The following is a 13,538-nucleotide window of genomic DNA, read 5'->3' on the forward strand; positions in this document are numbered from 1 at the left end:
CCCCAGTTGGCTTTCTTATGTTTAACTTCAAAAAATTCTCTTCCACTTTGCTCTCAGTTGTTACAAAATCGTTTAGCTTCCTATTAGAGTTTGATAAACTTTTGACATTTCCCTCCCTAAATAAATCCATTCAATTTATCAGCTGAGCCGGATCATCAACAGTCAAACCATCAATATGAAGTGGGCAAATCTGATTCATCCCCTTCCTTCTATAGTTTACTTAAGTAAAGAAGTCTTTGCTTTTTTCTTGACGACTCAGTAGCCAGGTGGGAAGGAGCAGCAATGCGTAGCACATGCTCTATTTCTCATTTGCCTTTGCAAGCCTAACCTTTTCTATGGCACTATTACAGGTCATTTCGTATCTGTTATAGACTTCAGTACTTTTTATTGCTCTGTAACTTTTCCCTGCTGTCCTTCTACTGAAGTCATTTGGCAACTTCATTTTTCATCCAACTTGGACTCCTCCTCATGGAGTATTTTTAATAGTATTTATTCTTAATAGTATTTATTTATTTTTATTTTTTTTTATTTTTTAATATTTTAATATTTTTTATTATTTTAATAATATTAAAAAAAAAGTATTTATTTTTAATAGTATTTTTAATAGTATTTATGCATTCAAAGCTTCTGTGATTAATGTTTTAAAGCTCTGCAGTAATTCAGTTGTATTCGCTTTCTGTGCGATATCTACCCAGTTAATTGAGGTCATGTAGCACCTTAAGCCATCATAATTTCCTTTCCTGAAATTATAACCCATTCTTTTGCCTTTAACTACTGCTACCTGTCTCTTCATCGTCCACCGTAGAACTCCGTGATCACTTCCTGCTACTGGTTCCTGTACCGCCAGCCTATTATGTTGTCTTCTTCGTGGGTGATGAACAGGTCTAGAATTCCCCTAGTACTTTCCCTAACATGTTGATACAAATAACAATCATCTAATTGATTTAAAAATTTTGTTCCCCATGTTGAGTGTTTCCTTCCCATTTTCTTCAGTCAATTAGAAGCACATTAAAATCACCTATAATAAGACATTCACGCTTTCTTGCCCAATACATTTGTATGTAGAGGCACTCATCATAAATTTCACAATCACCTGGCCTGTAGATTACTCTCACTCTCATTATACCTTTTCTTCCAACTATCTCACACCATACAGATTCTATACTAGTAATATGAAAAGGGTGCGAAGTGTCTGAATCTGGAAAAGCTTTCATTGCTGTCATGCTGCTTTTAATAAGAAGCATGACTCCACCACCCCTTCTATCTGCCCTATCCTTCCTAAATACTTTATATATACCATACTGAAATTCATCATGTTTCCATAAGCCCTATTATGTGAGCATTACTTGTCTTAACCAGCACTTCAAATTCACTCGTTTTATTGACAACACTTCTGACATTACTGTATAAACAACTAAGACTTAGTGTTCTTGTATCATTAACTACCCTGAAAGTTATTTAAGCTTGGTTCTCTGGCATTAGCTACCTGCTAATTTGAAATTTTTCTGCCCTCAGAACATCTTGCTAATATGTTCTGTTGCGGTAACAAACAAGAACTCTTGAGGTATGTTCAAGCATTACTTTGACCAATATTATCAGATAAACACCTATCTATATTACCCTTGTCCCCCCTAACTAGCAGTTTTCCTGAACGTTTAAGGTATCCTCAATAATACTGGCAAAAACCCTTGCACCATCTCTGTTTAAATGTATCCCATCTCTACAAAACAGATTCCTTCTACCTACAAGTGCCGGCCGAGCTGATAAAATTTTTCCCCAAAAGCCTTGTACAATCCCTTCTATCGTGTCTGGGCAGAATTGCAGACACATAGATATTGCAATCTAACTTGTGGCATTTCTTCAGCAATGGTCCTGTATTTGTCTAACAAATCATCAGATCATGTGTACTTAATATCATTAGTCCCCACATGAATAATAATATTCTCTTTATCCCTCCCCCCCTTAAATCTGACAATCTGTTGGTGACATCAATGACTGTTGTTCCCAGCAGACATACCCTGGTTCTAGTCCACCTATCCTTATTACAAAAAATATTTCCCATTTCCCCGACAATGGAGTCTCCTAATAGAACTAAGCCCTTTTGAACCAGAGTAGTTTGCACTTGATTATTCTGTTCTGGCAGCCCAAATCTGGAGTGCATCACTTTGTAGGTAACTAGAGTCTTGAGTCTCTGACAACATTTTTTCAGTGACTCAAATTGTTCTAGCAATGCACCAAATTTTAACTTAAGGTCTGTACACTCCATACAGTGGTGACGAAGAAAATAATTGCCAGGTGAGCTATGATTATCCATTAGGTCGCCCTTGGAATACATGCCACAGGTTCTGCAAAGGGTAAAATCATCACTCATTTGGAAATTGCCATTGGCTAATTCCATGTCATGATACCCTCTGACAAAGTGTTCAAGGCAGATCTTGTAACAACCATTGTAAAATTTACTAAATATCAATGAAAGTAAATTTCATAAAATTATATTTATAATATTATAAAAATCAAACTATTACAGGAATCAGTCTACCACCTTACAGAGCCACATATTTTCTATAAACAGAAAATACTAAATGGCTCAACAAAATAATGAATAAAATTTTTTGACTGTACAAGTAATATCAATAAAAGTGATGTCCTGTTGTCACCTTTTAAGTTATGGTTTCTGTGAGCTTCATCATAAAAGAGTTGGATATCCCTAATTATACTTTTTTGTTTTTAATATAAGGAATATTATTAAACAGCATCACATAGTTAAATAAAATTAAATATTATTTAACTGTGCATTACTCAAATTTAAATTGGTTTTGTATTTACCATGGCCCATTTTCTGGAAACTGGAAGTGTCGGAAAGACTAGTGTTGGAATACCAACTGAGAATTTGATTTGTAGACCTAGTGAGAGTGTTACAAATTGATTACACAGTGAAAAATGTCTGAAATTGCCATTTATCAAAGACAATATTTTGGCATAACAGCCAAAATATTGCCACATTGAACTAGTTTTTTCTGTATTGTACTTTACTTATTTTAACAGAGTTAGCTTAGTTTTAAATTTTGTTCGAATATTGTAATTGTGCAAGATAGGTTAAAATGGTGCATTTTAATACCAAACAATGCAGTGTTTGGTGTTTCCTCTCAAATTCAATTGCTATCATCCATTCTAAACTCTTATATAGTGCAGTATGATCAAGAAAGTGCTGGACCTTTGAAACCAAATATCAAAGCTTATAAAAATTGATAAAGAAATCAAATCTTATAAAAGTTGATAAAGAAATCAAAGCTTATAAAAGTTGATAAAGAAAATTTATATTGTCACCTAAATAACAAAAATTTGGAAGAGCAAGTTACTAATTTTGTGCATCTAGAACAGTCTTTAATGATGATTGGGAGATCAGATATGAAAAACAATAGAATAAGTAAAGGAGGACGTGTAGTAAGTCAGTTAAATAAATTCATTTGGGACAAAAAGTAGCTGTTCATAAAATTTTAAACTACATTTAAAATGATGGAACTGCATAAGAAATAGGCACCCCCATAGCCAGGTGGGAAGGAGCAGCAGTGTGTAACACAAGCTTCTTGATTAGACCGGGGTTCGAGCCCATCACCACCAAATATGGAGGATGCGGAAAGGTCAGGGAATGACCACCGCATATCCCGGAGCAATATGGCCTTAATTGCTAATGCTCCTAAAAACCAAATAACAAACAAACAAACAGCATAAGAAATAAAGGAATTGATCAAAAATTTAGTATCTTCAGAAATGAGTGTCTGAACAAAAAAAAAGGAACTAACTGATAGAAGCAATGGCAAAACCAAAAATGAATGGCAATAGGTCCAGAATCACACCAAGAAGAAAGTGGTTAGGAGAGATTGAGAGCTTTCTTGGAAGAAAATGGTGATTCTTGAAGGTTAATTCATTCTGGCAACCTGTACACACCCACCAGGTATCATAGGTGTTGATGATGATGATCTGTGTAATCCGGATAAGTATTGCTTAAAGAAATTTATTAATTTCTTAAATTTATTATTTACAGTAATGTTTTCTCTCTCTCTCTCTCTCTCTCTCTCACACTCTCTCTCTCTCTCTCTAATGCAAAATTTTCTTAATAATTGTAATTATTATCCACAAATCTTTTTTCGTTCTAAGTACTGTTGTATTTTCCAAACTAGATGGCATGTCAGTCTCATGATGTTGATGCACTTAAAGTATTGCAGAGAGATTTATGGTAAGTCTTAAATTAGTAGTATAGGTACTTATTTTTTGATTTTATTTATTTTTTATTATTTTTTTTTTTTTTTGCATTCCCACTCATTTTTATTTTTTCTCCAGTTTTCCATCTTCCACCAGATGCCTAATAACTGTACTTAAGTTGCATTACAGTGAAATCCTCTTCAGATGTTTTTGAAGAAACAAAGTAATTTAACTTCTTAAAAGAAAAATATCTTAAGAGAAGAATGTAATCTTTTTTTTTTTAAGTAAAAAAAAAAAAAATTCCAGACTTTACAGAGTTTCCTGTGTGAATGTATTAGATAGCTGCCAAAGTCTGGGTATAAAATGGAATATATCATTTTCAGTCAGGAAATGGCCCCTTCTCCATTTCACTGTCGTAATATAGTTTGTAACACAGTTTCTCTGCCTTTTTTGCGATAACACAGTTTTTTTATCTGTCCTTCTGTTTCAAAAACAGTAGTAAACCCACTTTAAAATCCAGATTATTAATAAATCCCGTTTTGTAATTTTTGTAATCGAACATGCCCATAATAAACACCTGGGAATAGTTGCCATAATTGTTTAAAAGGGGGGGGGGGGGATCAAATTTTATTCTGTACTTTTTTTCATTTCTAGTGCAATGCATATGTTATAGCCCAAAGATGAAAACTTTCTCAGTTTAAAAAGCAATAAAGATTAATAAAAGGACTTAATTTATTGAAAACCAATATCATTAAAGATTTGGTTCAAAGAAAATAATTGTGTAGGACGGCAGCTCCTCTAACTCATGTTGCTGATCAATTCTAGAAATATGAGCCAAAGCATCCCCCCATCAATAAATGAATAATGACTGCCACCTTGTCAATAACAGTTATAAATAATTTCTAGCATTGTTTTTTCTGCATTAAAAAAATTATTTTAATATTTTAAGTGTGTTTGAACGTGCATGAACACCTATCTGTCCCTCCACATGTGGCAACTTTCACTTTCAGTAAATGGATTTTTGTGAAATTTTATAGGCGACATCTCTTAAAACATCTGCTTCAAAATCTTGAAACAGGAATCAGTGTTGTTGAGAATCTTAAAAAAATAAACATCAAGGACGTTATTTACTGGTTGGCAGAAGCATGGAACGATGTTAAAACAACTACTGTTATTAAATCCTGGAAAAATATTTTATGCTCTCAAAATGAAGCCAACGAGAATGAGATGGCAAATGAAGATGAAAGAGGTGAGGAAACCCTTTTAGAACTAACCAGTAACCTTCCCATTTCTTTTAATATCCTCTTACTACAGAGGATATTAAAAGAATGGATGAATTCTGACAGACAGCTGGAAATGACTGATGACATGATCGTAAAAACATGTTAACAAACAAAAATTTGAAAGTGAAGATGCATATAAGAGTGCACCGAAACTACAAAAAAAAAATGACACACATGGAATGTCTAAATGCTATTAAGTCAGCTTTACGTTATATTGTACAGCAGGAGGTTACCATGCTCATCGATGTTTTTTTACTTAGGCACCTACAAAATATAGCAGCTAAAAAGCAAGGAACTTCTATGAAACAGAAACCCATTAAGGAATTTTTTTATATGATTAAGGTATAGTGCTAATGACTGTAAGTGTACATTTTTCTTGTCTGACTTGCAATTTTTATACATGTACTATTTTTTTTATTTTTATTTTTGTAATAACACAGTTGTAAATAAAATTAAAAGTGTTTTATTGTATAATTTAAAAGTCATTATGTTCAATAAGTAGATCTAAACTGAAAATAGACTGTACATCATCATGTTAATGTATTTAAATCGAGTTTATTTAATAATAATTTACAAAATCTTCCATGTTATCTGAGTTTTTGATTATCCGAGGTTCCCTCGGTCCACATTAACTTGGATAATTGAGACTCTACTGTATATGAATTCAGTTCATAAAGGTCATAGGTCAAGCCAGCAGCAAAGGTGTTAATGAATAAAAGCTTATCCTCATGGGATTGATGTTCTAAGAAGATCAGTAGTGCCCCTACTTCCCTGTGCTATATTAATGCCAGAAAGTAGTTAATGTGAGTTGGAAACTCAAGTTCCAATCATGCCAGAACCTGGGACATAATTTCCGGTAATAAAAATGGAATTTAAACTGTATATCAGTGCATCCCAGCTTTTTTTGATGCCAACACATTATGTACATGCTAAAAACCACCCAGAATATTGTAATTATTCAACAGCCCACCCTTTTTTTTGTTCCTTATCTCTAAGTTGATATTAAATGCAGCTGTAGCAGCATCCTTTGTTTTGAGCCAAAAACATATAAACAAGAGTAAAATAGAGGGAGGATGAGTGTTATTAGTTACACATTTAACAGCAAGGCTATTTTGAAATTGACTTGAGTCAGTTATTAGCTTTCAAAGAGAAAGAAAATGCCTAGGGTTAAATGTATGTGAAGCACCTAAAGAAACAAATATATATAAGTGAACTGTAAATTTTTTATGTATTAATTAGTAATTTTATTTTGGTCATTTAATTATATCAGTATATGCAATGAAAGGAAATTAAGTGAAAACAACGTTGATATGAGCTAAAAATTTGATGACATGCTTTGGAGATATGATGTGACACCTACTTCTCTTTAAAGCCCTGCTGTATGTGTTTAGCTTTATCGCTGATTTTTCACATCAGTTGTATGATTTTTTAGGTTATCAAAAAATGAAATGTTACAACACTTTAATTATTTTTTTCACATTGGACACAGGTCACAAGTATAAAGTGTACCACAGATTAGCCATCCTCTCGCTGACCCATCTTAAAACTTGTGCATTTGTGGAAATATTCAAGGTAATTAAAGATTGATTATAGAAGGTTTCTGAGCATGGAGTTCTGCACATAAAAGGAATCCTGGAATTTTAAGTACCCACTTCACTCTTAGAATTTGCCTTTATGCACTGATGATACATTGGCACGTCTTCCATTCAAAGAAATCTGTCCAGAGTCCAGTGGTGCTTAAATCGATGGGCACTGGACCTTAAAGGTCCAGTGCCCATCGATAACGGATAATACAGTGTTTGAAACCTGTGATCTGATCAGCAGTTGAATAGCACTGCTCTGTATCATCCAGAGGTTGGTAAAATGTTCACTGGCATTGCCAGAAAACACAGCACACAAGTATGGCTCACTGATAATAGAAAATTGAAGCAAATTTTAAAAGTCATACTGCTTCCATGTCCCAGCAGATTCTGGACAGTTTGTTGAGTTGACTGCCAGTGTGGCAAGTGCCACAACAGATAATATCATAAACTGTGATACTAAAATGATTGACACAAAGGTGATTCCAGATGTTACTGGTGGAGGAGCATGGTTGGGATGACATTACTTTATATAATATCAACAAAGGATACATATTCGACTCCAAACAACCTCTCATGTTTAATATTTAACAATTAGATAAATTGTAGAATTCATGGCAGAAGAGACTTCAAAGTGGCCTGAGCTGTATGGCTTACCCTAGACTGAAACAGACACCTTGGAGGGGGAATCTTTTTTTGGTGTATACTTAGCCTCTCCTCTCATCTAGTAACAGAAATAAAGGAAACATAAGTGGTAAAATTAAATTCAAGTTAGGTGAGCTGTAAATTTGAAAGTGAACAAGTTGATTAAAAGATTATCATAGTTTCAAACACTATAGAACTGTTTATTTTAATAAGAAGTAGTCTGAAATGAGTACATAGAAGTAAATAAAGCTGTTTCTCATTGATCACCTTATTTACTACTGTCTATTATCAAGGATATAAATTCTATCCATTGTAATGGTTAGTACTAATTAGGAGAGCATAAAAAATATCATATCACTGTACTGGCAAAAATTTAAAAATATTGAAAATTCATATACAGTTGTATGTACTTGAAACTTTAAAGGTTGCCCTTGTGGGTACCACAGTTGGTATAATCACATTCCTCTCTACAATGGGTGGAAGAGACATGAGTTCAGATTCCTTCAATGACGTGAGGAATTTTTAATGGTCTTTTTCACAATGTGGCTTAGTTAATTGGTCTTCCACGAGGTAGTATGGTTTTTCCTTCCTGGAAACCGTTTTTTTATCCAGCAAACAGCAAATCAATCACAGAACACAATTTACAGACCATGTACATCGCAAAATGTCCTAAGTTGTTGATGCATCTAAAACCCTACAAATAAATACAAGAACATCTCTTCAATAGCGTAATACACAGAATAAGCATTGGGATGTTTGTTGTTGTTGTTGTTGTTATGGGAGTTTAATGGCGCATAAGCTACTGTGGCTATAATGCGCCTACATTGGGATGTAAATTTGAAGTTCACTATGTCTGAAAAAGTGAAATTTCAGTAAAGAGACAATATATCATCAGTAGTTCAGTTTTTTTTAGAAATGGAAATGTTTATCAGAAATGGATACTCACAGTACATAGACAGCATATTTATAGTGTCATTTAAGCATTCTACTAGAGGTTACATTTACAATTTACTCTTAGAATATCATGTAGGTATTAATGCTTAAATGGAATAATGCATCAGAAATGGATACTCAAATACAGCACATAGACAGCATATTTACAGTGTCATTTAAGTATTCTGTCAGAGGTTACATTTACAATTTACTCTTGGAATATCTTGTAGGTACTAATGCTTAAATGGAATAAAGCATACCTGTTCTATTAAATATCTGTTATTAAAAAGGCTTTCCCCGCCTTTTGTATGCAATAAAGAGTTCTTCTAAATTTAAATGACAGTTATTTAATATTACATATACAGGATAAACCATATTACACTTAACATTTCATCCACAGTTCATTTTGGACTTAACCTAAAATGGATTACAAAACAAAGGTACAAGGAAATATAATTTAAAAACAACAAATTACAAAATATAGACTCTAAGACAACTTCTGTCTCATGGTTAACTGCCACTGGCTGATGCCTTTCTCTTTTCCAATGTTCTTCTGACCTTCTAAGCTTGATTTTTATTAAGTGATATTAACACTGGCATTGTCTGTACAAGTGTCATTGATTACCTCTGAAGTGTTGATGCACGCTGATGAATTATGAGCAATTTGGGCCACTGGATCATATGTATGTTAGAATTTCATTAGTATGAATGTTGGTATTCCTTCGTTATGGTATTCACTTTCTGTCGCCATCATTAATTATTTTTTAATTGGAAGTATCACTGTAAAAAATAATTTCATAGTTTCTGTTCTCCACCAAAACACACACACACACACGCTTTGCTACCTCAAGATTTGGCTCTACAGTAAGTTTTTTTTTTTTGATTAAGTGTTGTTTCTAATAATAGTTTTCTTGAACTTATTTTATAATATATAGTGATAAAATTTGAAAGTTTCCTATTTTAAACTATTTCTTGCCTTTTTCTCCCCTCCCCCCCTAATAAACTGATTGGTGAAATAAAGGCAGCCACTGTTATTATTATTATTATTTTTTTTTTTTTTGTGTGTGCATACACCAGCTGGTTAAATGAGAAAGTCAATTTTTTAGAACAAGAATTTTGTATCTTTTGTTATCGACTAAAGTTTTTGTTTGCCTGGAATGTATGTGAAAAAGATTCCATAAATTTGCTTGCCATTTATTAGGCAGAGGCTAGTATTTCGATGCTCCAGCAGTTGAAGGTATGCCCATTCTCATTTTACATATGTCTGTACAGTTGCCCCCCCTCAAATTGTACAGCTATATGGGGAAAAGTATGACGCTAGCACTCGTCCAGTTGTTTATGTAGCTTATGATTCATCTGCTTAATGTACAAACCTATTGCATAAGAAGAATTCACTTTATACACTACATCCCCCTCACCATCTGGTGGGGAGAGTAAAATAACTGTTGATGGTAAGATGTGTGCTGCAGTTTGCTTGAAGGAGATAGGCAGAACTCCAGAACTCTGGTGGTGGATTGAATTAGACTGATAACTGAAGATTGCACCATATCTGTGGTTTCCTGTAAAATGTGTGGTGTCCTTTCTTGTCTATATGTTTGATATTAAGAATGGGATGGCAGCATTATTAGAGAGAGAGACTGATTTATTTGTAGACTATTACCATGTACATACCATTATTCTGCAGTCCATTTTTAGATTAGGTCTAATATGACATGAAGGTGATGAAACAGAAAGTGTTAAATAGTTTTTCATGTCTATGTAATACATACTGAATATCCGTAGTTTGATTTTAATATAGAGCAAATATCCTTTATTTTATTTAAGTGAAAGGCTGCATTAGAATGTTTTTTTAGGGGTTCAGAATCTTAGGGTTTTCAAGACTTATTTTAGGCTGAGGTTTGGAATAAACATTCATCTAATGTTGTGGAGGCAGGTATGACAGTTGCAGTTATAAGCTTTGCTTCCTTGCATTGTGTTGCTTATATAATTTTAATTCTATCTCCAAAATTCTTGGTATGAAAATTAACCCATCCCTGATGCAGCTTTCCAAGATAGTTTTCTTGGCTCTTGTTCTCTTTTTAATAAGCAAAGCAAACACAGAGCCAATTCAGGGCCATCTTTTGCCATTCAAAGTCCCCACATCCTCAAAAAACTAATTTTTTTGTTTTTAAAAAAAATTTGAGTGTTTTTTTTAAATTTGGTATTGAAGTTATTTACACAGCACTTATTTCAGCACTAATTTATTTTCTATACAAACTTTGATGATGTTAATGATTTTGCTTAGCAGAAAAAGCCAAAGAAAAAATTTATCTTAGAAAGCTTATTTAAAAATTTGTTTTAGAATTTTATTATTGAAATAAAATTGTTGAATTATATTATTATCTGGCCGAGTTTTTTTTTTTTTTTTTTGTAGGCCTTAAAAATGTTGTTGCCCCTAGGCATAGTGCCTCATGGAAAAGATGGTCCTGGGCCAACTAAAAGTTTCTTTAGGGTCCTGGGAAAAACTATTTCATTGGGCAGTTTGTTTAAAAATTAAAATTTATTAAAATTAAATGAATATTTCTTACATACAAATAAATATTACTAAGTAACTTGTATAACTTTTTTTTCACCAAATCACTAAATAACATGACATCTGAGATATCAATATCTTTTTATAACTCATTTTCTAGAAATAGTACTGAGAGTTTTATCAACAGTTCAGGGTTTGTTTGTTGAGTATGAATAATTTTTATGAATTTTATGTTTGATAGACTTAATTCAACTGAAGCAGCAGTTACTGAAACTGTTACCTTAATACTATCAACAGATTTAGATACATGTCCTTTATTTAGTTAGGATTAGTAGTTTTTAACCAGAGTCTAATGAGTAGTGACTGTATCCTTCATCTCCAAGAGCAAAAAAAAGTGTTGAAAACATATCCAGATTTCTGCAGGAAAAGTTATGGTAGCAATTTTCTTTGATACGTATGTTTTTTTTTTTTTTACTGTTAGACTTGACACCAACATTGATTTGTAAAGTTGTGCTGATGCAACTGCATCTCACAATCAAATGCACTGACTGGAACAACTGACAAAAGGAATTATCCTATTTTATAATTATTCACACTGCGAACAGGTTCAGTCCTTAGTTTAAAAAATGTGCTTTAAGGCACTCACTCTGCATACAAATCATAAAAGTGACTTTTTTCTCAAAAGCAATTAACATGTTTTGAACAACCTTTATATCTAAAGATATGACATTAATAATAGGAAAATGAACAAGAAACAAAATAATATGTATTTCTCTTATAGTTGCACATAATTTGGGCAATAAAAATTATATTATTTATTGCACTAATTTTTGTGCATTGTTATTGCTTCCCATTCATTAATTTCGTACACCGCACTTGTGGAATAAAAAATCATTTTCTGAATTTATATCTATTGTAATGGGTTGGGTCCTATGAAACACTGCTCCCTGGGTAACTGTCTCTGTTGCCCACCTGAACAAATGCCATGCTGTTCTGCATTACTGGGAACCCCTGTATCCTTCATGAATTGAATAAATTATTCCAGAAAATAATGCACAGATTTAGCATTTATTACATAAATAAAAGTATAGTATTCTGTAATGCATTGTTTAATGTTTTGATTCAGACATTTGTGTTTCAGAGATTTTAATTCTTGATTTCTTTTACTGTTGCTTTTGTAGGCCCTTACTTACTGCCCAGCAGAATGATTTGCTACATAAGGTAGTAGGAGAGATGTGTGATACTGTTATCTAAAATGTGCTTGTATAGTTGAAATTTAGTTAAAATTTCTATATAATGAAATAGACTGAATCATTTTTTCAGATTTTTTTAAATAAAATTTTTGGTTTTTATATTTATTTAACAGAGCCACTGTATCATTTATTTCATAAGAATTGTAACCAATAATGAAGTTATTTATACCTTACTAAGATGTCTTTTTTCCCTGTTTCCTTCAAAAACTTTGTACAAAATATGGGACCTTGATTCTTGCTTGGAGAAAGATTTCATAAAAAAAATATTGCTTTATTAAGGAAGAATTGGATAGATTTACATGACAACTGCACTTGTATTTTACTATTATTTAATCATGAATATAACTACAGTAGATCCTCATAAATCTTTCATTCGTATTATGTTGTGTAATCTGTATTATGTATATATTCTATACTCAGCATGCTCAGATGATCTGATAGCATAATTTAATGCAGTCACAGCAGAGACAAAATTTTAATTTTACCAATGTGAATTCAGGAAGAGCTTTCAATTACATAATAAAATAAATATGCTTTTTGCTAAGTAAATAACATGAAAATATTGTCAGAAATCACATTTGAATAATTTTATTCAAATGCGAATATTTTTATTAGTTGATACAGCAACTTTGATCCGTAAGCTACACAGAGTGATGGGAGCAGCATGGAACCAAAATATTAACTCATGCTTCAAGATTGATCTGGTGGGTAGCATACTTGCCTAAGAAATAAAGGTCCTTGGTTTTGAATCCTGCCTCTGGTATAGTCCTATTCTCACGAGAAGAACTTTGATGTGATTAACGTTGCTCTGGCAACAGACTATACTTATGATTATGAGTACTGGTGATTACTTGAACAGGTAGTTAAATTCTGAAGATCAGTTACCTTCCCAAGGAATCTGTCCGAAAGTTATTTCGCCATATTTGACTTTTGCTGGACATTGTTCATAATTTCTTTCTTGCTTTCGTAAGTATTGATTCTTTTGTAGAATTTTTTTATTGATATATATTTTATTCAGTTACAAAAATGAAATCAATGTTACAAGAATTAATATAATAAACAAAAAATTAACAAGTAAAAAAAAAAAGCCAAAAATTAACAAATTAAAATTTAAAAAAATAAACATAAC

The 13,538-nt window shown here is 32.5% G+C and overlaps 1 protein-coding gene across 2 annotated transcripts in view; it reads left to right on the forward strand.

The window, feature by feature from the left end:
- Hap40 (Huntingtin-associated protein 40 kDa) overlaps nt 1-12,659 on the forward strand; it is a 246,830-nt gene extending 234,171 nt beyond the window's left edge. Inside the window, exons 10-11 of one of the 2 annotated variants that reach the window (XM_090387399.1) lie at nt 4,182-4,237; nt 12,338-12,658. In XM_090387399.1, the coding sequence (XP_090243525.1) occupies nt 4,182-4,237; nt 12,338-12,410 (129 nt within the window). In that variant the 3' untranslated portion in view covers nt 12,411-12,658. Of the gene's footprint in view, nt 1-4,181; nt 4,238-12,337 lie in introns of both variants that reach the window. The other variant, XM_090387398.1, reaches the window with a different exon arrangement.
- The last annotated feature ends 879 nt before the right edge of the window (nt 12,660-13,538 follow it).

Source organism: Mastigoproctus giganteus, chromosome 13 (assembly GCF_048544385.1).
Source record: "Mastigoproctus giganteus isolate SK-2022 chromosome 13, ASM4854438v1, whole genome shotgun sequence".
Taxonomy (NCBI): domain Eukaryota; kingdom Metazoa; phylum Arthropoda; class Arachnida; order Uropygi; family Thelyphonidae; genus Mastigoproctus; species Mastigoproctus giganteus.